A 25,117-nucleotide genomic window follows, 5' to 3' on the forward strand; every position below is an offset into this window, starting at 1 on the left:
TAAAAGTGGCTTCTTTAATTGTGCATATATCCAGGGACTGGTTGTTGTTACCAGGGTTAATCGTTCTACCTGTCTCAATTTCCTTTTACATACTTCTACCCGGTTTCGTGAATCATCTAGGAAATATCTTAAAGCGCTTTAAATCCTCGTGCAAGCACCGCTAGTATCCATCAATACTTTTTAGCACATTCCTGCAAACGCTAGTATAGTTTAGCTTTGTTTTTTTCGACCCCTTTATGGGGTTTTATGGAAACCCCTCTACCAATTCGTACAAACACGATCCAACAGCTTCTGTCAAACTTCCAGGCACCTCTTTTGAGCTGGTGTTGTGAAGCTTACATGCGCAGAATGCTGCGTCCTGCATTGTTATGGTAACTGATTTACACCCAGGCAACCGCTGACACATCAACAAGCACGATAGGATGCTGTCTGTACGTATCGTCTTGATGGTGTGCTGATTGTTTAGTGTGGAATGCTGTACGGGGTAATATGCCCCGGAGAACGAATCTGCAAACATCATAACATAAAAAAAGACATTTGAAGGGAAAACCTGTAAAGTAAATTCCACAGATCAGGAGTTGCTTGATGTGGTTCTTTTCTCTGATCAAGGATAGAGAACGACAGTATTGTACTGTCATTTTTCAGTGCCGTAGAATGCCTTGAAATATTGGGGGTGGGGCCACAGCTACGCCCCTACTGGTCATTTCCTTATAATTTTTTGCAAATATAGGGAGGGGCACATGCCCCCAGTGCCCCACCCCTGTTTTTTGCAGAAATAAGATAAGTCGATCTTGAAGCAATTTTTTTGCATTCTTACTTTTTCATTGACAAGAAAAAATGGAAAACAGGAAAAACTCAGCTCGGCTGGTATTTGTCATGTATATACCCGTAATTTTATCAGGGTTGCGATAAAAATTTAGCTATTCTAACGTTATGTCAATAGATACCCGTAATGGTCTACTTACCCGGAATAGTAATGGGTGGTTTGGGACTCTGAAAGAAAAGTTTAAATATATCATCAGCGCCATAAGAACCTAGCACTTGTTTATATACCTTTTGTCAAAATGCTGATTTACGGTTGATAACAAGAGAAAAAATACACTTTATGCTTGGTGCATTGTATACTGTTGTTAAATTTAGGGTTGATAAGAACATCAGCCTAATCTAAGAATTTTTTGGTTTTGTTATATGGTTGTTAGACCTCGAAGAATCATGTTATGAAGGCTTTACGGGCGCTCGGCCTCAAAACCCCAATTGTCTTTCCTTGCTTAAGTCAGTGTGCTCAACCAAACAAAAGATGATGGCTGATGCTTGTATAAAGCAAAAAAGCAAAGGTTTTGCTTTTTACAAGCAGCCATCATCTTTTGCTTGGTTTAGCACGGTTACCATATAATTGCTGAAGACCGAGGAAAATGTGAGAAGCGGAAGGCGTGAGAATGTGTGAGAGGACCGAGAAAACGTTTGAGAGGCCATGTCTGTATTTGAATACAAAATGTGCCCCTGCTTCCCCGGGTATTTGATATTGTCTCTTTACCGCGTTGGCAACCACAACATAATCTGCCAGGAAACCTTTATCAGCCACCAAAAGATCCGTGTGAAACTTCACCACCATTTCCTGGCCAGTGGACGAAAATGACATGGGCGTGGCCGGGGCCCCGCAGCGATAAGCCAATACCGGGTTATCTGCCTTCTCGTCCCGTACCAGGACATAGTCATAACGGGAGCAATTGTCAGAAGGTTCGAGCCGGAAGGCGGTGAAGGTTAGTTTGACGTGGTGGCCTTGTGGAGCGGTGATCTTCCAAGTAAAGTCTGTGTTGCCACCGTAGTGGTCCGGGTAGTTAGGCGAGGAGAGGGAACCGCTAGGCGCCGTCAGGTTCTCGGAAGAGGACCCCACTGGAAGTACAAACCATGTGCTCCTTTTTAGGGAGGGAGGGTGGGGGAGGAGTATGGGCTAGTAGATTTGGGTCGGGTGGTCTTTGTTGCTATTGTAATGGTCTGGATAATTTGGAGAGCCTAAGCCAGGCGTCGTTAATGGTAGTGCAATTTTGTGCATTTTAAGTGCATTTTTGTACAAAATCCTACTTTAAAAACATTAAAAAATCACTTTCTTGGGGACCTTTAAAGCTGTTATTTTGAGATTGCGGTCTATCTTTACCACCGCGAAAAAAAATGCGTGTCAGATTTTTGAAAACAGCAAACAAAATATTTTAGTTGAGAACCGTATTGTTTTTTTAAGGATTGAACACTAACCGCACAACCGAAATTAACGAAGCACGTCTTATTTCCATAAGCACATTTAAATCTTTAAAAGGGTATATCATTTTATCTTGTTATTTTATATTTTTAATTTGCCATACGCAAATTTGGGATGCTTCCGGAGCTAACGGCAAAATAGTCTAATTGCAAAATAATTGGCACAAAATGAGATACCCCTTTAAAGCGAGTTTATAGTTCTAGTTGTATGCAAAATTTTAGGAAAATTGGGCAAAATGCTTGTATTCGACCATTTAACGAGTTCGCCGTGTTTTAGCCTGTTTTAGCCTGTTTTAACCTGTTTTAACCTGTTTTAGCCTATTTCAGCCTGTTTTAGCCTGTTTTAACCAGTTTTAGCCTGTTTTAGCCTGTTTTAACCTGTTTTAGCCTGTTTTAGTTTCTCATTACGGGGCCTCTAAAGGTCATAAGTTCCCATATTGACTGTAATTTTCGACCCATCTAAAAACGCGCGCCAATGAAATTCACTTGATTTTTAGGACCAACTTGAACCCTAACTTTAAAATTGATTGAAGGCTACGGCCGCCTTCTTATGACCATGTTATAGGCAAGCATACCTCGAAGGACTTTAAAGGTTGCATTGAACCCGGTGTGAGATTTAACACCATTGTTGACGACAGACACAAGCGTCAAAGTCATCGTATATTCTGGAGAATACCACGTGATCGGCCCAGAATGCCCTGCGCAGAGCTGGAGCGAGTCGTCGGTACCAGTGATCAGCAGGTAATCCCCGCACTCGTCCTCGCCGACCCCGGGATGGAGATCAAGAAAGTGGACTGTGAACTTGATGTAGGAAGTGAGAAACTTGGTGATTGACCACGTGCAGTTTGTCCCTTGGGGGTAGGGGTTGGGCCAGTTTTTGCTCGAGATGGTGCCTTGCAATGCATCATCGGAGAACACTTCACCACAGCTTTTCACTTAATCAAAAACAAAAAAATGAATTATAATACCATGAAACTATGTTAATAGAAGTGATTTTTGGAGGGGGAATGATACGAAGAAAATGTTGTCGTTTTTGGGGTCTGGTACCGATGCCCTCCTGAGCATAGCTTTCTGTGTCGCCCGTTTACTTTGTGGAGCAAATTAATCGAGCGACACAGAAAGCTCTGCGCAGAGAGTATGCTACCAAGGAATCTTAGTTTCTTTTCAAAGACTTTCTCAATTGACTAAAGATGGTCACAGTCACTGCTATTCTTTTCTGATTACACGTTATAAAGTTTACGAAGCACCTGCGGTACGGCAACCTTAAAAATAACAAGAACCGTGCAGTTTTTCTAAATAAAGATTATATTAGTTTCCTTATATGGAAGTAATAACTGACCCAAAATGCAACAAAATATATAATAACCCTAAGACGCAAAATGTAATAAGTGTTTGACCCGAAATGTGATAAATTTTCAACGCAGAATATAAAAAAAACAATTATATTTCAGCAAAATTCAGCAATATTTTCTAAAGCTAGAGAACTATTAATAACTGTTAACTACCACGTTACAAACCTTATCGTTTATAACAACTAAAAGTGTTTGCGCAAAGCAAAACAAAGTTTCATTCTCTTAATAACAAATACAAACCTTGATAATTTGCGAATTCCAGCACCACTATGATGTGGAGCATACGGTAAAAATTTGCCATGTTTCTTGTTTTTTAACCATGTGAAGGCCGTAACATCCACCTGGGCCGTGCCTTTTCAGAAGCGTGTGCCAAATATTAATTGTCTAAGGATCATCCCCTAAGCCTGGCCATAAGGTCTGGTTGGATAGTTCGATACGATGAGTTGATTCAGGTGTTCAGGATGTTAGCCAGACAATTAAAAAAAACGTTATTATTTATTTAAGTAATTGATGTTAACAAAGAGTATGATTGCTTAAAAAAAGATGTTTTGACTCTGAAACGTGAACGTTGATTTCTTCTTTTTTTTCAGAGAGATAGGCTTCTATAGAAAAGTTGGAAAAATTGAAGAGATAACCAATTGCTAACCCTTGGAAATCCTATAGATTTTAACTGAATATGTCTTAAAGTCCATATAACCTTTCAGAATTGATAGATTTGGTCGATTATTTATTTTTTTATCTTCCAAATGGTATGTGGTTCGTATGGATACCAAATAATACGCGTTCGCGCGGATAACTCAAATCTGCAATATTTTGGTATTTTGGTCAACCTTCCGAAAAAAATGCCTTGTGAACTGGAAAGCCAACAGGCTCAAAGCCTGTAAAGCCTAGGTCTAGTCATTTGTGACGTAGATCGAGACGTCAATCAAATTTCTTGATAAAATATATGGGCGCGCTATACTAGTTCATGTCTTCTAAGTTAAGGTAATTCCCTTGAAATAGTTCTACAACTCAGAATTTTTTAAAACTTGGCATAAACAATATTGAGGTTAAGTGCTTTCAAAAAATGTAATAAAAAAAAAATGGGGGTACCGACCTCGTTTTCACAACAGAGGGGCGTAGAGTTGACGCGTTTTCATTGATCGCGCAAGGAAAAATCCCAACTCTTAGTTTTCAAAAAGAGTGCCTATAGTCTTTAGAAAATTAAGTTGTGTTTGTCGAGCTGCCAAAATCCGATCTCCTAAACAATAACCCGTAGTACCTAATGTTTAAAACCAATCACATTTTAAGAGATCACACTAAAATACATTGTTTTCGCCGCTATTCATACGGTAAAAAGCGCCATTTTGAAGTATTTTTACGGCTTTTAAGAGAAATAACAAAACTTCTACAACCCAACTTTTTTTCTTCTTCTGTATATCATTTTTCCGTATATATTTAACTATTTAAGCAAATACAACATGGGGGTAACCGACTTCGTTTTTCTGTCAAAGCGATTTTAAGTAAAAAACGCGCGCCTTTTGCTGTTTTCTTGTACAACTGTGGCGCGCTCGCGCACTTAATACCGGAAAATTCGAACAAACAGCGCGCGCCACTATGCGCAGAAGGGGTGCGCAGTGCAATTCAAGGGAATTACCTTAATGCTGAAGATCGTTTTGTGGTCTTAATATCTCAACCTTGTAGTCAACTGATTATTCATCTTCAGGAAAAAATCCTGTCAAATTTACAAAAGTTTCTTGTTTTCACTGGACCTTCTTCAGAGCTTTGAAAAATGTATTTCTGTTTATTGTCCTCCATACTCATGTCACCACACAGTGCAAGAGGACTCAAAGAAGCAAAATACGTCCGCATCAGCTTCTCAGGAAAATGGGGTAGCGAGCGAACTGTATGGAGAAAGGCAGAAGATCTTCAAACAAGTCAACCTTCCTCAAGGTAGGATGACGCTTCATTTTTCAATTGGTAAAAATGATTTGGGGTAACTTCTATATATCATGTTAAAATTAGAGAAAAATTGAATAAAACATTGACCTTAATTGACGGTAATGAAGTTGAAAAAGTTTTCATCTTTCCCCATTTTGTATCTCCGTTTTCACCCTTCATTACCGATGAAAAACAAGCTAAAAAATAACAAATCAGTTTTAATTTCACCTGGAATCTCTTACATTGTGTGTCTACTATGCGGTATTGATATTTTAGTATAAATTTGTGGAAGAAATACCTTATTGCATTTAATTTTCGCGTCACTTTAATTTCGCGAATTTCGCGTTTTTAGAAGATTCGCGAAAATAAAGTGACGCGAAACATAAGTGTCGCGAAAATTAGGATGCGCAAAAATTCAGTGAGTACACAAGAAGCCTTTTGGAAAATAATGGCCTTTTAATAAGCTTTATCGAAACACATTGTCTATTTAGTGACGCCCCTTACAAACCCCATACGTGGTTAAGATACATCGACGATATTTTTGTTGTATGGACTGAGGGTCTAGACAAATTGAACGCTTTTGTAGATTATCTTAACAATCTACATCCCACCATTAAATTTATAAGCTCCCACTCCTATAACAATGTACCTTTTCTTGACGTTAATGTCTCCCTTGTTAATAGTAAAATCGGAACTGACCTCTACTCCAAACCTACTGACAAACACCAACACCTTCTTTTTTCATCTTGCCATCCTCATCACACCAAAAAGGCCATCCCCTATAGCCTCGCCCTCCGTATTCGCCGCATTTGTTCTACAAAAGAAAGCTTTAATAACCGCTACAATGAACTCACCAACTACCTCCTCAAGCGTGGCTATAAACCCGCTTTTCTCAAGAGACAAATCCTACGCGTTGCTAACATTTCCCACATTGACGCCCTACGCCCTAATAATAACAACCACAAAAACTCCCGTCGCATCCCCTTTGTCACTACCTATAACCCTACACTACCTAACATCAACAACATAATCCGTAGAAACTACAACCTTCTACTCTCGTCTAAGCGATGCCATAAGGTTTTCACTGAGCCCCCTCTTGTCGCCTTTCGCCGCTCACCTAACCTCCGCGACATCCTCGTTAAAGCCAAGCTACCTTCCGACCGCTCTCCCACCAACCAACCTCCCGGTGCTTTCCGTTGCGGAAAAAACTGCCTAACCTGACCCTATATTAGAACCGATGGCCTTACAAGCTACACATTTTTCTCAACAGGTGAAACACGACCTATAACCTCCCACATAACCTACAATACTAAAAACGTGATTTATATGATTCAATGTAACCGCTGTAACCATCAATATATTGGGGAAACTAAACGCAAATTAAAAGAACGCTTTAATGAACACCGCAGAACTGTAGACTCCCAATCTCGATCCATACCAACCCACGCCGCTGAACACTTCCTAAAACCTAACCACTCCGCTTCTGACATAGAGCTCATACCTATTGAAAAAATAAGAAATAACCGCGACTCCATCCGCAAAGCAAGAGAAGCCACACTGATAGCTCGCGCTGGCACTCTTGAACCCGGTGGCCTCAACCGGCGTGAAGAAACCGTTTAGCTACTTAGTAATCCACACCACCCTATTTACCATCTTCCATAAGTCACTCTTTACTCAATTACTATTTTACCTTTTGTTAGTTAATCATCAATGAACTTTGTACATATACTAGCTATAACATGCCATTGCAACTCATTTATAACCTGAAGAAGGCAGGTATTGGCCTGCCGAAATATCGTTCTAAAAAACATAAATCTGCGTTGTTGTCGACTTTTTCTTTTGAAGGTTTTATTAATTAATCAACTGTCGACGCAGACCACAAGGTCCGACGCACACCAGCAGATAGAGGCTGTCCGGTGGTTTCTTCCTACGTTTTTGTCTATTTAGTCATCTAATGTATATAGTACGGTAAGGGGTTGAGTTGGACTTGTATTTATATATTTTTATGAAACTAAAGTTAGCCCATGCACCTCTTTTTAACAAATTGTTTCAGTTTTAAAGATTACAGCACATTTTATTTCCAGTTGGTTTCCTGGATTTTATTATCCCAAAATCGCGAAAATTAGGTGATCTGGTTTTTACGAAAATAGGATAATCGTGAAAATAAAGTGTCGCGAAATATCGCCATCCCAAAATCGCTAAATTTTGACGTCGCGAAAATTAAGTGTTATAAGGTAGTATGTTACCAATGACTCTTTTTTACCGTTTACTTTCGATCGTCTTTTAAAAAGTATCATCATTTATCTTATGCTGAAACCTCAAACTGACAATTATATTAATAAAAAAATAAATATATCTAGGATATGTATCTTTATGTCATCGAAAATTTGACGTTGAATAATTAGTATTCTCCCTCTAAAAGTTCTTCCGATGATTAAAATGTATGTTTTGTTTTGTTTCCATCAGCTTAATGTTTTCGTCTTGATTTCTATTATTGCTTGGAAACCTTTGTCTGCCCAATGTTAGTATTCTCGCTGATTGTTATTGACGTTATTATGCTACTGGGACCAGGATGTTGGCGTACTTGTAGTGCCGGTTGTTGTCGGTGGTTCTTAAACTTTTGTTATACTACTAATATAATAACAAATAATTGTGTTGTTGATGATGGTGGTGATAAAGATTGCAATTTTCTTGTTCTTGATGAGAATGATGATGATAATGTTGTCGCTACTTCAGTCTGCTGTTGTTAATGATGATGATTTTGTTGTTTTAATGATGTTGATGATTATGGTGTCTAGTATATGTGGTTGTTGTTGCTTTTTTTGTATGATTTATCAAAGGACAGAGAGACACCATAGAACAGGCTGTTGATAATGATAATGGCGATTTAAATTATTGCTGATGCTTTTGTTGCTGCGCTTATTAAGGCCCATTGCAGTATACATTGAATTACGGGTCTGATGATGGCAATTTTGTTGTTTTTGTTGTTGTTTGCAGTTGATAGTGGTGATTTTTTTAATCGAGACAAGACATGATAAATGATGAGTGCGTCCAAACGAGACATGATAGTTGATGTATGCGTCTGAACGAGACATTTCAGTTGATGTGTGCGTCCAAACGAGACATGATAGTTGAAGAGTGCGTCCAAACGAGACATGATAGTTGCAGTGTGCGTCCAAACGAGACATGATAGTTGATGCGTGGGTCTATACGAGAAATGACAGTTGATGTGTGCGTCCAAACGAGACATGATAGTTGATGTGTGCGTCCAAACGATAAATGACAGTTGATGTGTGCGTCCAAGCGAGACATGCTAGTTGATGTGTGCGTCCAAACGAGAAATGACAGTTGATGCATCCCCTCTTTCAGGCATCATCTTTTGATTGCCAACACCCTTTGTGATTTGCCTTTTGCCTTGTAGTCGCTGGGAGGGCGGAAAGAGTTTGAGATGGACGTTGTCAGAAATTGGTTGCACGCTAAGTCAGGCTGTACCCAAAGCGATGGTTCGAGATTCCGCTCGTGCGAATGGAGCTTTACGGCTGTGATGGTAAGAAATGTTTTGTTTATTTTATCACGTGGTAAGAAATGCTATGTTTATGCTATCACGTGGTAAGAAATGCTTTGTTTATGATATCACGTGGTAAGGAATGCCTTGTTTATGCTATCACGTGGTAAGAAATGCTTTGTTTATGCTATCACGTGGTAAGAAATGCTTTGTTTTTGCTATCACGTGGTAAGAAATGCTTTGTTTATGCTATCACGTGGTAAGAAATGCTTTGTTTATGCTATCACTTGGTAAGAAATGCTTTGTTTATGCTATCACGTGGTAAGAAATGCTTTGTTTATGCTATCACGTGGTAAGAAATGCTTTGTTTATGTTATCACGTGGTAAGAAATGCTTTGTTTTTGCTATCACGTGGTAAGAAATACTTTGTTCATGCTATCACGTGGTAAGAAATGCTTTGTTTATGCTATCACGTGGTACGAAATGCTTTGTTTATGCTATCACGAAACAGAAACTGCGCTATGCATTTGTTTTTAGTAGGAGAAAATGAAAATATTACCAGATGTCATATACCGGGATACCCACATTGAAACCTAAAATCTCAACCTAGTGGCAGAAAGAAATCGTTTTTATTAATGCTCAAACTTTCTCGCGGCTACTCTGTCTCCAAAGGGGCACGTAACATAACACTTAATCTCCATGTCTATTTTCCTAATTCCACCATCTTTGCGCACATCACATCTAAAAAATAATATGTAGCCTTAGGTCATTTATATCAGAACACAATCATTGTTACCATCATCGCCATCATCATCATCACCACCTTAATCATCATCATGACCATCATCAACAACAACAACACCACCAACATCACCATAATCACCACCAACATCACCATAATCACCATCACCACCACCATCACCATAATCACCATCACCACCACCATCACCATTCGTCAACATCATCATCATTGTCATCATAGATACCTTATTATGCCTCGAAGTACATCATTTAAGTTGATCATAGAAAACAGCATAACGGCCAGGTCAATTACACCAAATAAGTGCGGGTCACAATCATCGTTATTAATGTCAACATTTTTTTCAACTCTTCCCTGATGACGCAATTCAAAAAGAAAAATGGTAGAGGCGTCGAATTTGTTGCATGCCAAACAGTCGCAGCGCACGAGTTTACACAAGACTGGGAAACGGACTTCATTATGTTATAACCAGTCATCCAGATTTCATTATCATATAACCAGTCATCCATACTCAGATGGTGATAAGGCTGTTTTAATAACTCGGCAATATTGCCATGAGTTTGATTATCAAATCTTGGCGCCCTAACAATAACTCAAACACATTAGCTGCATGCAAAGTTGAATTGCTTAAAATTCCAGATAGAAAAGTTAACGAAATGTATAGTACAATAGAACACGCATAAGCGGAATAGTTGGGACTTAATAGGGACTTGAAGTTCAGTTTCGTTACGCGCCCGTCCAGTCAAGTTCTACAGTGTAGTTGTATAGGCAACGTGACTCTTTAAGTGGCAAAAAAAAAATTTAATTTTTTAATTAAAATAAGCCCTTTTGACATTTTCTGGCTGATTCGAAAGCGCTAAATAATTTCCTTTTTGTTGTTGTTATTTTGGCGCCAAAAGCCGGAGCGCGTGCGAGCATGCCACCCAAAAAAGTCACGTGGCCTATTTCTGATCCGTGCGATCACGAGAACAAAAGCGTTCGCTTTTCCTAAAATGTAAAATCTGTCAGAGTATGAATGGCCATTTCCAGATAACTAAATTCCTTTGTATTTTGAGGTGGGAGTTTGTCTAGGGTTGCTGGGTATCAACTAAAACTTCGAAATAGAAAGAAAACGTCCCTCTTTGTATTGGTGTACCTTTTTCCAGCGGTCACAGTCGAATTCGAAACTGGACTACTCACTTTCAGAGACATTGTAAGTACGGCAAGAGACCCTGTTAATTTACTTATCTTCGGAGAGCCGTGTAATAAAGACCCTTCTTTTCTGAATAGTATGATAAGTAAAACATTCTGAATTTCATTTTGCTAGAGCCACGTTAAACACGGGGAAAAGCTTGTTATATATTTTCTTGGGAACATGTCCACTTGCGGAGAGATACCTTTAAGGTAGTATTCAATATCTAGGTGGATCCATTTTTAACTTGGGAGAAGAGTAGTAGATCGGAGGATGTTCTCTGAATACAAACAGCTGATAATACCCGTTACCTTGTAGTGTTTATAGCCGGACACACTTTAAATGCATCTATACCAGATTTCTGCGTTCTACTTTGTATGTTGGTAACAGATTTTGAAAATGTTTTTTTTTACATGCACAGGAAAATGATGCAAATCTATAAGTAAAAACAAAAAGTGAGAGATGCGCTGCTTATTCTCGTACTCTCATATTTTCATTATTTACAGTTCAGCGATAAAACGTGCTTTTTACTGGAATGAATTTTCTAGAGGAATCCCTGCCTCTGTGAACTTGTTCGCTTGCTTGTTGCCCATGTGGACACTTGAACGGAGGAATTTCATGGACGCCCGTGACCCCCTCCTCCCCCGCAAAAAGTTACTGAGGTCTGTCCTGAATGACTTGCTGATTGCTCCATACAACAGAGGATTCAAGCAAGAGTTCGTGATGGTGAGAAGCCGAGTGAACTCGTACGCAAGTCTCATCGCGAAAGAGCCCAAATAGGACTTGTTAAAGATCACCATAAGAACACATATCATGTGCGGCAGAATGCAGATGCTGTAGATGGTTACAAGTCCCGTTAAGACCTTCGTGGTTTTCTTATTTTGCCTGGTGCGCGCCGCCATCGTTGACTTTTGGTACAATCCATGCTGGGAATTCTTTTTGTGTGTTTTCTTCAAGTGGCAGACTATTCGCGTGTACGCTAGCGTGATAGCTATAGCAGGGATCACAAATTCTGGAGTGAATACGCCAAGAACGTAGTTGATCTGATACAACTCGGAACCGCCCCAGAACTGAAAGTCAATTATGCACTCTCTGCCCATAAGCTTGAGCGCAAAGGCGTATGGAAGCTGCAGCAAGGCGGAATAGACCCAGATGCAGGCCATGATGACCATAGCCTGTCTCTGGCTCAATCTTCCTCGAAGGGAGTGCACAATAGCTCTGTAACGATCATAGCTTATCGCTACCAAAGTAGACCCAGATACCGTCACCGACACTTTACTCAGGCAATTGATGAACTTGCACAGGAAAGTTCCAAACGGCCAGATGTAGCTGTTTTCAAGGTAGACCAGGTCAAATGGCAAATAAAGGAGGAGTGCCATCAGGTCGGAGATGGCCAGATTTAGGATGAAGTAGCCGTTGGCGGACGACGACTTGCCGTTCTTCAGGATGAGAGCGCAGACGAGGGAGTTGCCAGCCACGCCCACGGCGAAGATAAGGGGGTAGAGAAACAGGCGGGTGTAGCGGATGGCTGGGGGGTCCTCCATAAGGGTTTCTCCTACTGTAGAATTATTCATGTCTGCGGGAAATCTGTCTGGGATTTAAAAAAATGGAAAGCATCAACGGCTACCATTCGACCACCCAACAAACGCAGAGTAACAAGCTAACACGTTAACTGGAGTAACCAAACAACTATCAAACAAATTAATAAAACAGCCCTTAAAGATTCCTTGAGACTTAATCTTATGCTTATATATATATATATATATATATATATATATACTATCTATATATACTATCCGCTTCTGGATCGGTATTAAAGATCCAATCATTTAAATCGCACCATGTGACCATCTTGGATCGGTATTAAAAATCCAAAGAATAGATTAGGTAGCATTCTTTAAGCCCATTTTACAAGGCATAAACATTTCTGAAAAAAAAAAACTCTGATGAAAAAGTTTGACATAAAACCCTCTGCTTTTTCAGGATGAACGGCGAAACAATTTGAATCGCACCATGTGACCATCTGATAGCAAATGTAGGCCTCGTGAACGAAGGAGATAAGCACCTTGCTGACTTCGTTTGCTAGCCACACATCGGAAGAGTAGGCTCCTTGCTCAGTGTGCTGTTCAAAATTTAAATTAAGTTTTCTTGTTCTGCCGTGTGCGTTTTTCGTAGCATTTGGTTAATAGCTTTACATATTTGCAGTTGTCGGCCTGACTCTGGTGTTAAAGTGACACTGTTCATTTTTCAAAACGGAAAGCATTGACCTTCTCACATCATTTGTGTTAAATTGGCATTAAAATAATTCCATTTAAAATGCTTGATTTCCTTTGGAGTTATTTTGAAGTTTCTCGATAATGCCGGGCCTGGGGTTCAAAAGGGGGTGCTTTTTTACGTTTTGGAAGAAAAAAAATGTGATGGGGTCCCTAAGAAGTGACAATTCTGTAATTTTCACGAAATGTTTCTCCCATACGGAGCGTTAATGATAACTACTAGTAAAGCCATCTTCAACGCTGTAAGCTGAGCCCCCCCCCCACCCCACTCCCCCCCCCACCCCCCCCCCCCCACCCTCCCCCCACCCTCCCCTACTCTCTTTCTCTGTCGCGCGCGCCACGGTTTTTCCAGTCGGTTTCACGAAAGAGTCGCTACTCTTTGAACTAAGTACACCTTGAATGCACTACTCTTGAGTTTTCTAGTGTAAAACACCGTTATACATCGTCAAACAATGAACTTGAAGGAAGCGTGCTGTCATTACAGGAAGTAATGACAGCACGCTGCTTTTGTCGCAGTCTTGTTATTTATTACACCCATTTTTATCCACAAAACGCAATGTATTCCAGCCATACAATGATATTAATTCTTAGGGCGCGTTATTTTTTTTATTCGTGATTCCGGGATGAGAATGGTTCTTGTTAGAATAGAAAAAGCGCGAGTTTGTTTATCCCGCGTTCCCATTCCGAAGTGGAATGAAGGCCATTCCACCATTCTGCTACCTGTAGCAGAATGACGCGAATGCCATTCTGCACATTTTCTACCATCCATTCCTATTCCAGAATGATACGGAAAAACAAGCCCTTATATACTCGGGGTTACAGAGTAAATTTTTGCCAGCTTCAAGAATGGTTGCTATAACACGTCGTATACTAATTAACAATTAGACACCGTAAGCGACGTTAACTATTGCGAATAGTCGAGACGTGAATAATCGAGGTGACCTTTGGCGATAGTTATGGATCTAAACACACGTTAACTTTATTAACTACAACAAGATATATAAATTTGATGCTAGCAAGACGTTCTAGAAAAAGAGAGCGGCCCGATGAGGCATATTTTATGTAACATAATTCGGCACGTTCTTGGGCTTTGACAATAGATCAACCACTCCTTTTTTATTGTTTATATTTAAAAATAAAAAGGTTCATTTGCAATAAAGATTTAAAATAACCATCCACGACTGAAGTCTGAAACTTTATTAATGACATTTGATAGTTTGTCAGCTCCTTTCTAGAATTATCTGATGGAAATGGATGCTTTGAGTCACTCGGTATTGTGCGGGAGCGTAAACAGGCTGTTGTGTACTGTCATCAAGACTTTCTCACACACAGAAATACCAATTTCATCTCCACGAACTCTATGGATTTTAGGATTCGTAGTGTTTACAGAGTTTAATGAAAATCAAAAGGGAAAAAAAGAATTTGCCTCAATTTCACATAACGTCAGCCACAATGCACACAATTCATTTTTAAGTCTAGCCAAAAAAAGGAAAGTATTTCTGCAGAAGATTTTTTTATACACCATATTATATATTGAGCTTATAGAATTCTAGCAGCGACGTAAAAATAATGTGTTTTGTCATTGATGGTTGAAATGCGCTAATGATCTTTCTAGCTCTTTTCCCGACTTTTCGCGATCTCTCGATATTGAATGATCTGATTTCGCTATCTCAGTATTCCATCAATTGTGTTTACCCTATTTTAATTGACTAACCAGATTCAAACACCGCAAATCCAAGATCATGCAAAACGTATAAATACTATTAAAAAAACAGACATATTTCCCTAAAATATTCGTATTCTTTTACTTTGAGTGTAATCCCCTTGGGCAGAAGGCCTTTTACACTAAAAAAAAAAGCGAATCCAATTTGTTTGCCTGATAAGATTTCCAAAGTCTTAACAATACATTATTTGGGTTAAGCCACCGGAATGATAATTGTGATAAAGTGAGCGTCGGGCACTATGCATAAGAACTGGACCTATAATCCACGTTGTTTATATTTGTATGGTAAGCTATCTAAGTCTCAGTGACATTCTTTAACAAATCCTATTTCTCCCTTTTCTTGAATGGTTTGGTTCCTATTGAATAATGGGATATCTAATATCTAGAACAATCTTTGCGATCGGTAAAAAAAAGCCTGGAAGAGATTTTATTTATCTCAAAGAAAGCCGCCACAAAAGTCTCTTTACATTATATAAAAAGCAGGATGTTCGCCCTTTTTTTAGGATATTTAACGGTTTTCACACAGAGCTTTCTATCATTTTACAGCAATTTATTGATTGAATTACTTAAATCAAAACGAGAACAATTACTATTCATCACATTGGTTCATTGCACATAAAAATACGTATTCTTAGCATGTTCGTTTTAAAAGATTTGAGCACCTAATTGCAAGCAGAAAGGTGATACCAAGTTTGGATATCAACCCCATCTTCAGGAAGTTTATCAGGAAAAAAAAAGAAAGGCTTTATTCAGTTGAACGTCACTTTCAAGGTGTTTTGAGCTAGCAGGTTCAGCCCACAAATTCAATATCGATAATCCTCTAACGTAGTTAGGGATAAAATGTTTCACAAGCTGTCAATGCGTTCTCGAAACATATCAATCATGTAATAAAAGCCAAGACGCGACCAAGTCCGTAAGAAAGACGAACCCATTGGGACAAAAGGAAAATAAACTGACCCCTCAGACGAAGTACAATTACTTTAAAACTTTACTAGAAAACAATAAACAATTTAGGTTCTATTAAGGTGCAAAATGGACCATTACTCAATTTTTTCCATTTTAAAAAATGAACTCAAATTATCCGGCTTTAGGTAATTCATCTTTTTTATTTCCAAAACAAGGAAACCAATTTGTCATAGCTTTCTGATGGAGAGATTAACTGTTCTTAAGGTACAAAAGGTTTTTCAATCGGGTTCTTTCTTCTCATCCAGTCCATGCGTGCGAAAAAAACTATCGTATAAAAGTTCGCCTCTGGTTATAAGTAATACGAGTTTATAAAATCAACAAAAAGAAGAATGGAATACCTTCAGTTGCTGCAAGGCTTAAAGCGTTGCCGACTGGTCGTCGCTAGATAGGAATAGCGCTGAAATACGCGAAGGTGACTGGTTCCGACATCTCTCGATACATATGCTTGATTTGCCGTGGAACAGGACTAACAGTGCTTGACTTTGCAATGCCGAGAAAAAAACAATAAACCAGAATGGAGATGGCTTTGTTCGCGCAGAGGAAGATATAGCTGTCAGATAAAATCAACTCACTAACGGATAATACTACCCAATTTCTACGTCACATTTGCAAGATCAACAACTATTTTTAACAAGGATGTGATCTGTCGTGTGCCGTCCTTAAAAGCTAGCAACAAACAGAAAAACGCTTTTGTGGACAATGAGTCCGCGACACATGGAACGATCACAAGCTCTTGACATCGCATTAACACGCACTTCTTTAGGCGAAATTGCTTTATTTTTTTTTTGTTATTACTATAGCGCTGCAAATGGGTGGCTAACAACGCGCTAAAACTTAGTCTAAAAGTCTAGATTTCACCACAGCATTTTAAAATGCCGATCACTAATTATTTATAAAAACTGAATGAAATGAATACGCGGCGAAACCGGAAGTATAGGTTGTAGATTTATCACTTTCCTTGCTTACGTCACAAACCATATACATCACAAAAAATGAAATGAGATGAAGTAGTTTTTTATTCGTTTCTTGTTTATATTGGCTTTGGACTAGGCAGTGAGCGTCATTATACTCGGGTCAGGACACATAAATGCCAGTACACCAAGACATATTTGCTCTATTATTGTTCTAAGCTTATAAATACTTACAGTTTCGTGTGGGGAAACACGATCATACTATCAGCTGAGACTATGTGATGACACGAGATGACTTTGATTTAATTTACAGTAACAGGACACCTTAAATGGTCGGAATCAAGCAGTCAATTTAGATTGTTCACAGATAAAGGCTAGAACCTTGGCTTGGCATCTTTTCTTAAGAAATTGCCATGGAGGAAGACCAAGGAAAACATACCTTGCTAACCTTGATGTTACTAAGTGATCAGACTCATGACGCAACTCGTGAACGGGTTCGGCTTCGTTTGAAGAGAGCTAAAGTACAAATAAACTCAAAGACTTTAAACTATAGCCTTAAGCACAATAATAATGTATTGTACTTTACTTTGTTGGTCAAATTTGATACATTGTTGTTACATTGAATTACCCTTCAAGGAGTACTATTCATAAAACGCCAATAGGTACCACCGCCCTACGGCGTTGCTCATGTATTTACCACCCCTCCCTGCAATTCACTACACATGTCTTTAACGAACAATTAAACGCGTTAAAAATGTAGTAGAATACTTATCTGAGGAACACGTCTTTCCTTGCTTTTTATTCTCATAAAAAAACCTCGATGCTTTTCTTTTTTTTTATTTTAATTTTCGTAGACACGCTGCGTGAACTGAGTGAATATCACCGATGTCCAAAATGGTATTACTCTCTTCTCTCTAACTATCTCCAATTTCACCTCAATTGTTTTTAACGACTTTTTATCAAAGTTTCAGTTAACTGCTATACCTTATTTATTGGCTGGTTTATGGCTGCGTAATCGAAATCATCAATCCTTTTGAATTTTGCACTAATTACTAGAGCTTGCGCATAAGATCATAGGCATAGCGAATTTTGCTCTATGTACAGATAATGCAGTTATAAAGATAAGGAATGAGAGCGTATGATTCTATGGGACATAAATTGTAATGATTTAAAAAGTAAATGAAAATGACGCAGCCAATTTTCATGCATAAGCTTTCCCTAATAACACATTTGATGAAGATCCTCTTTGCAGCAGCGTTGTTTTTACACACTTCTCTTATTTCATCGTCTTTCTTAACAACATTTTATGCAATTGGTGCCTCATCCCTTCGCCAATAAATATACACATATCAAACCTAGTCCCCACGGATGGTGTCGATTGTTTGCATTGCCTAATATAGAAATATAAGTCCATATTTAGAGGTATATGAATTTTCCGTTCACGCATCTCAAGAAGCATTGTGGGTTATGCTGATAATTCCCGCCAAAAAGAGGCTCGCAGTGAGTTACCCTGCCGCTTGGTATCGTATTTATCTCACTAATCCAGAGTCTTAGACCTCCAAACAATTTGCTTACCAAGTATGAAGGTCCCCTAATATATTGGCATGAAAAATATATTTGATGCTGTCTTGAAAAATAAATCTAATAACCCAAACATAAGGAGCATTAAATTTTCACCACGGGCCCCTTATATTAAATCCTGTTGTTTTTTTCCTGCCAAGAGGAAGCCAAGTTTGTTTCCTGAGTTGTCTTTTAATTTTTTTACCCACGCCTCGTCTAAGCACAATCACAACCCGTAAGCCAACCCCTTATTATAGCGATCTGAAAGAGATTAACCTTTTGTGCAGGGTTTTAAAATCTAAAATTTCTGCCTATAGGTTTTTAAATTACTAGGTTCTTACACGCGGGTTTTTATTGAATATAGCTAGGTTTATCATTGTAATGACAAGAAATGCCTTTCGGCATTGAGTGTTGACCATGAATTTATATGAAAAATAACCCGAAAAGAGAGATCTCCATCTTTTGCCTACCATATCTGATTTAAAAAAAGAAGTATTTTGTGTCTCGAGCAAAACAAATTTCGCGTATTTACTTGGGCCTTCTTGCTACCTTCAAGCCTACTCGAGTTCAAAGGGTGGTAAGATATCTCAGGCTTCACATCGAACTTAGATCACTAAATATCTTCATCTCGTCATCAGACCAATACAACATTAATACCACCGCTACAGGACTTACGGAGACTTACACTTGTCTTTGATGGCGTCCCCGTGAAGCGTGATGAAAACTCCCGTTATTGAGAACGTGCGGAACGTAAAGCGAGAATGAAAGAATCGTTGAAAGCAAACGCAGTTTACATAGCCACGGCTGTTCATTTAACGAAATAAATCACAAAATGATTATCGAAGCACCTTAGCTTATATTAGGATCACTCACTAATGTTCGCCTTTCCACTCGGTAGGGACACTTAGCCTTCAAGTGCACACCATATCGGATGCTTCACCTTTATACGCTTCCTTGCTGTGCTCGTTGCGACAAACCAAGGCCCTTCAAGCACAAGTAGCGACAAGATACAGTCTTAGCGATGCGAGATAAATTCTCGATTTAGCGGCTAGCAAACACGTAACCGCCGGGAAAAACAACCTCCCATTATCTCCTTTGCCATCATAATGATCACGCTACATTTAGCCCACATAATTACAAAACTAAGTTTCGCATTTTTAGATTCTAACAATTTCCTGATTGTTCGGAGAAATCATCTTAATGGGGATTCAAGATTATTTATAGGTCAAATAAGCGATGCTTTTTTTTTGCATTTGAAAGCTTTTTTCCCTCTTATCCTCTTTTTTATTTCCCTAATGATTTTCGTATTGTAGAAAAGCCGCAAACACGCGAACCGAATGTTCGTATGTCGGTACTCACGAAGTATCACTAATTGACAAACTTGTCCACTTATTTCCGATACAAAAGCAAATATTGCTGGAGAAATGTTTCTTAAATCAATAACTTCAGGCAGTGCTTTATGAAGTCTCAAACAGTCATTTTTCTATAATCCCTGTTAGCTTGGAAAGGCAAAATGCCGAAACATAATTAATCTCTTACTTTGACAATTGCATTTCCCTGTGTTTGGAAAAATGCCAGCATTTTGGAAGAAATGATTTTTTCGTTATGTGTAATAATTATCGGTATTAGTGCTTCTCAAGAAGAAGAGCCAGGTTTCCTAATGGGCGCAACTGTTTTGAAACGTGATCTCTTTGCCTGAGGGTCACATTTTCAAGCTACGTGAGGTGTTTGTAAACATGTAGTGGGAAATCAAAGATGAGAGGGGGGTCTTATGGGGTCTTGCTTTGCAAACGCCACCCCTTTTAAAACAATCCGCTTTTATAAAAAAAATCCATTATAGATACCTATATATTACGGACAAATAACCTCTTGCGCAAGACTAAAATACAACTAATGGATGGAAGTAACGAGCACCGAATTCCGGCCCTTAGGGTGTCCAAGGGTATACTGTAACTGTATAGAGTTTGAAGAAGGGTGGGGTTATCGGGAGGGCAATTGTAAAGGGAGGGGAAGCCCGTGAAGGTGTAGAGCTGACGGGAAAGAGGGAAGAGAGTTTTGATAAAGCACTAAAAAGAAAACGAAAAGGATGGTAAGCTTAAAAAGGGTCGGAGGAGTGAAGAAAAAAGGACGTTTATATTTAAACTTGAAATACAACAAGGTTTATTTGCTTCAAAATAACCATCCACGATTGAAGTCTGATATTTAATTGAAAGTATCTCCGTTACTCGCTTCAATTAGACGATGGAATAGATGCTGTGTGTGACTCAATATTTTGTCACGTGATCGGCCCCTGATGAGTGGAAGCCGATGGGCGCGGAGATGAGAATGAAAGCGACTGAGGCGGGGGATGACCAGGTAAGTGGGGACACATAACTAAGTGACAAATATAGGATACCTCTATTTAGCGACCACCTAAAGCGGCCACCCTCTATTAAGCGACCACTTCTCAAAGTCCTGAAATATTTGTCACTCAAATCCAGTTCAAAACTTATGTTGTTTACTAAAGCAATTACCAGCGGTCAGAAAAGAACCCATTAGATCTATGAACTCTTGGTGTTAAAAAATAACTGTCGAGAGAGACACACATTTGACGCAAAACCATAAAGCGACCAATGTGGATATTAAGACATAGCAACGCGTAGCAGAGAGAATTTTCAGTTTCATTGCTACGCGGCCTACCCCGATTAAGCGGTCGATTAGCGCGGTTTATAGGGTAGTCTCTTAATAAGGTATTAGTGTGTACTGTGCTATAAAAAAGATTTGCCATAATTGCGTTCCTTTTCTCATAAAACGATCAGCCTCTACTCGAGACGTTAAGTGTTGAATTTGAACGCAGACGGTATTACGTTTACGTGTTGCAAGAACGTGTTGTAAGAACATTGTAGGAAAGGGAAAATCATAAATCGCTTATCAGACACTCCTTTGTTTACATTTGAAAATACACCAGTCTATATGCAAAACAAGCATCCTAGATTTAGTCAATGAGACAAGGATTCTTCGTGTCACTTGGCATTGTGCCGAAGCATTCGTCATGAAGGGGGAAGAAATAACGGGAACCTAAAGATTCTTTATACACCTTGTCTGAGTAGGAATAATGAGGAGAGGGAAGAAGAGAAGGGTTTAATGTGAATTGTTAGATGCAGGGTGTACCACAGGGGGGAGAAATTTGGTGAATAAAAAGTGGACCGAGGTGAAAATCAGGGGAGGGTACAGACGAGAATTGACTACGTGGCAAAATAGGAAAAGTCGGGGGGCAAAGTGGTACTGAGCTGATTTCATAGAGAAGTATAGAGTTTCTACCTTGTTCATATTTCGGTCTTGACGTATGACGAATTGATACTCAATACGTACACAAACGCCGCATTACGATTGGTCGAATCCTTACAACATAGCCGTAAAATGAAATATAGAAATATGGAACGTTTTCAAGAAATTAAAAGGAAGGCAAAAAGAAAGTTGGATAACAAAAAAAAACATAAACAAATTGATACGCAAAGTTTTGAATAAAGAAGTCGATGGCTTCTGTGCAAATATTCTTACTTACTTTAACAGCGGAATGTTCTGTCTACCCCGTTTTCTTCTGACGAATTTCCGTCATCCTTTTGCTTAATGAGAAAACCACCTCAAGCTAATGAATGCAGAGGACTTGTATTTGCCTTAGAGATCTTATCCACAAACTTTATGCCTTGCCGTGTTGAACGAGAAACTCAAGAATCGAGCAGGATGTAGATTCATCATTCCCGTTACACTACTCTTGTGCGCGTCATACCACCTAAGTACATTTCCGGCGGAATTTGAGCTGAGTAAGCAATTGGGTTAAGGGGAAAGCGAGAGGATAATGCCTAATTACGCGCGTTTTTTTTTTTCTAACGCACAACTCGCAGAAACGCATAAGGCGATATTTAATATAGGAAGTCTACTAGTCGGTATCTCCAATCAACCCTAGACTGCTTCTCTTAGAATAACACTTATATCGTTAACGTATGAAAAAAGGAACAAAATATCAGCTGGACTGGATGAAAGTACACTTCACTTTGAAGAGGAAGGAACAAAGAATTAACAAGAAATCCACTTTAGTTGGGATCGCATTTGCGAAAAGGGGAATGTTTGTTTAACTGATGATTCAACATTCTCTTATTCACTATTTCCTGTGAGTGTATTTGTAGTCGGGCCCAGGTTAAGATCCCTCTACAGTTTCCCTACAGACTTAATTTTAAAAAAAAACTTCGCCTGATTTTGTAGAGTAAAACAGAACTGTCCCATTTGCCGCCCGTGTTAGCGCAAACCTTTAAGAAGGCGCTTTTTACAGAAGAGGAATGGGGTCATTATTACGGTCATCAATTTTGGGCGTCAGTTATCTTGAGACGGAAAGGAGATGTAGGCGGAGCCAAACAAATATATTTCCGTTATACACTCGAGAAGTAAAAAAAATGTATTTTTCACCCTTCGACTAGATGTAGCTCGTGTTACAAAGTCAATAATAAGCTATCTCACTTAAAAGTCGACGGATGTACTTACATCGTGGTATAAATCTAATTTAAATGTTTAGCTATAGCAATTTTCTTCCAGGCGAAATAAGAATTCCAATAATAGGTTCATCAAGCCCTGAAATAAACTTTCATTTAGAAAATAATGTCTCTTGAAGCTCGACTTTTTCTCATAACGGACCCCAAAACGAATGCAAATGCCTTTTAAAATATAACCTGTGTAAGCGTCGGTTTCGAATGGTAACTAATTAGCAACTTGATTTATATCGATCGGGATGTATTTTGCAATAGCCTTGACTCGACGAATGGCTTGCTGTTAGGTTCTCACTTATAAAAGACAAGCCAAACGCGACCTTCAATGATGATGCCAACAAAAGGGATTTTTTGTAATATCGTGCAGTAAAGTATTTATATATTTGACATAATTTTGCGGTAAACCAAAAATGATTTAAAATATCAGTGATAACAAAATAACGAGGACGCTTTCACAAGAGATATTGTAGATTTTTTTGAAAAAAAAAAAGCAATCTATTTTTTTAATCTTGTTCCCTTTCTGGCAAAGAAAAGAAATTTAATTGAAAATTTGAATGCCTATTATTATTATTATTTTATTTTTCATTTGTATTGATTTCAAATCTACATTCTGGCTCGAACATTAGCAGTACAGTTTAATTTCTATATACCACTTTTTCCTCATTTTCTCCTTAAAAAGCTGTTTAGCTGTTTTTTTCCCTATTGTGTAGCAACTTCTTATTGTGTTTTTCAGCTTTCCTTCAACGACGACAACAATACGTACATCTTAAAATGGATAGTTTTTGTTTATCAATGAATACTGCAGTAACTGGAATCTCGCAGTATCCTACCATTACAATAAACAAACTAAAGATTATTTAAAAATAGCTTTTAGAAGAGCGAAAAATCACAGACGATACTCATCTTCTATAAAAGCTTGGTTCTAAGTACTTCAGTTATCAGCGAGTATAAAGGAAACTTAAATACATTACGTTGACAAAAAGGGACATTTAAAAATGGCTTCTGAGATTGAAGGGCTATCGGCTCTTAAAAAGAAATTATTCACACACTAATGTCTGATCGTTTTATATATTGGTTCGAGCTTATTTTAAGTCCCAAGGAAATCCTTAAGTCGCCACCAAATAAAAAAACCTTCTTAAGCTGTGTAAAACAGAGAAATTGGTAAATTCCTGTGATCAAAACAGTTCAAATTAGCCACCTATTCTGTTTTGGAGTACATCTGGTTATGCACCCATCCACGAGAAAGCGATAAACAAAAAGTCAAAATGTGTGAGAGACAACAAGTTTCAAATCGTGAGCTTCTTACCTTGCTAAGGATAGGTGGTTTATTGCCAAGTTTGTCTTTTTACTTAGCTTAGTCTCGCTCTGTCTGTGGTGGGTAAAAATGTTTCCTCTCTGCGAAAGTGAGAAAGCAATATGAGTAATCAAGGCGGAGTTAATGGTACAGCAATAATTTGCGTAACATTTCTATCTGTGATCACCTATGAGTGGTCGCCTCTAAATGGCCAGCAAAGTGCTAATCACCTGTTGCCATGGGGATTTGTGACGTCAAGCGAAAATGTAAAAGTGCATGCACAATACGCTTTCTCACCATCCTAGGGTTGAATGACTTTCTGCTCATACGCGGCATTTTTTTTATCTCAATAAGCAACTGTTTTAAATACATTCGCGCCTTTAAAAGATCAATAAAAACCGTTGAAAACGTTCACGTGAAATAGTCCGCATGATTTGTACAGGGATCAACACTTTATTCGGTTGGTGTTTTTGTAGGCAAACATGAGGGAAAGTGCTCAAAGACACCGGTTTATTAAGAAACCGCACAAATCCTTAGTGTCTACGCCTTGATTACTTCTTAATTTCTCTCCAACGAGTTAGTTCATAATTGATGATTGCTCTTAGTGGTTCATTTTGAATTAAATTTTCTTTTTGCTTGCTCTTCTCGTCGGCAAGAAACACGGAAGTCGCAGATATGCTATAATTTGCGAGAGATGGTTAAAATCAAGGCTGTTAATAATGTCCGCGGTGTATAAAAGGACGCGATTACGCTCACATAAAACCATTGTTTCGTAAAGTGGACTTAACGTTTAGCAAAGAATTTCCGTTAAGCCTATTTGTCCCAGTCATAGAAAAAAAAACACTCGATTTATGTATTTTTTTTTCTAATCTGTAACCAATCCTCTGGATCCTCTTGGATTGGCCTAAA

General features: G+C 38.7%; 2 protein-coding genes across 7 annotated transcripts; both read right to left on the reverse strand.

The window, feature by feature from the left end:
* LOC5521050 (tolloid-like protein 1) lies at positions 1-24,375 on the reverse strand. Its single transcript, XM_048728953.1, has 6 exons — positions 24,221-24,375; positions 19,335-19,378; positions 2,829-3,188; positions 1,535-1,893; positions 966-993; positions 1-507 (listed from the first exon to the last, which is right to left on the reverse strand). The coding sequence occupies exons 3-6, from the start codon at positions 2,908-2,910 to the stop codon at positions 245-247; spliced, it is 732 nt and encodes a 243-aa protein (XP_048584910.1). The 5' UTR covers positions 2,911-3,188; positions 19,335-19,378; positions 24,221-24,375; the 3' UTR covers positions 1-244.
* On the reverse strand, positions 10,307-22,585 carry LOC125556662 (galanin receptor type 1-like). Of its 6 annotated transcripts, none has more exons than XM_032366172.2 (2): positions 21,939-22,585; positions 10,307-12,552 (listed from the first exon to the last, which is right to left on the reverse strand). In XM_032366172.2, exon 2 carries the CDS (start codon positions 12,533-12,535, stop codon positions 11,489-11,491), a length of 1,047 nt encoding a protein of 348 aa, XP_032222063.2. In that variant the 5' UTR covers positions 12,536-12,552; positions 21,939-22,585; the 3' UTR covers positions 10,307-11,488. The 6 variants fall into 6 exon arrangements, with proteins under 6 accessions (XP_032222063.2, XP_048584903.1, XP_048584905.1 ...); XM_048728946.1 differs by lacking the exon at positions 21,939-22,585 and adding an exon at positions 19,080-21,920; XM_048728948.1 differs by lacking the exon at positions 21,939-22,585 and adding an exon at positions 19,268-21,916.
* Positions 24,376-25,117: the final 742 nt, after the last annotated feature.

This window comes from Nematostella vectensis, chromosome 6 (genome assembly GCF_932526225.1).
Source record: "Nematostella vectensis chromosome 6, jaNemVect1.1, whole genome shotgun sequence".
NCBI classification, from domain to species: Eukaryota; Metazoa; Cnidaria; class Anthozoa; order Actiniaria; family Edwardsiidae; genus Nematostella; species Nematostella vectensis.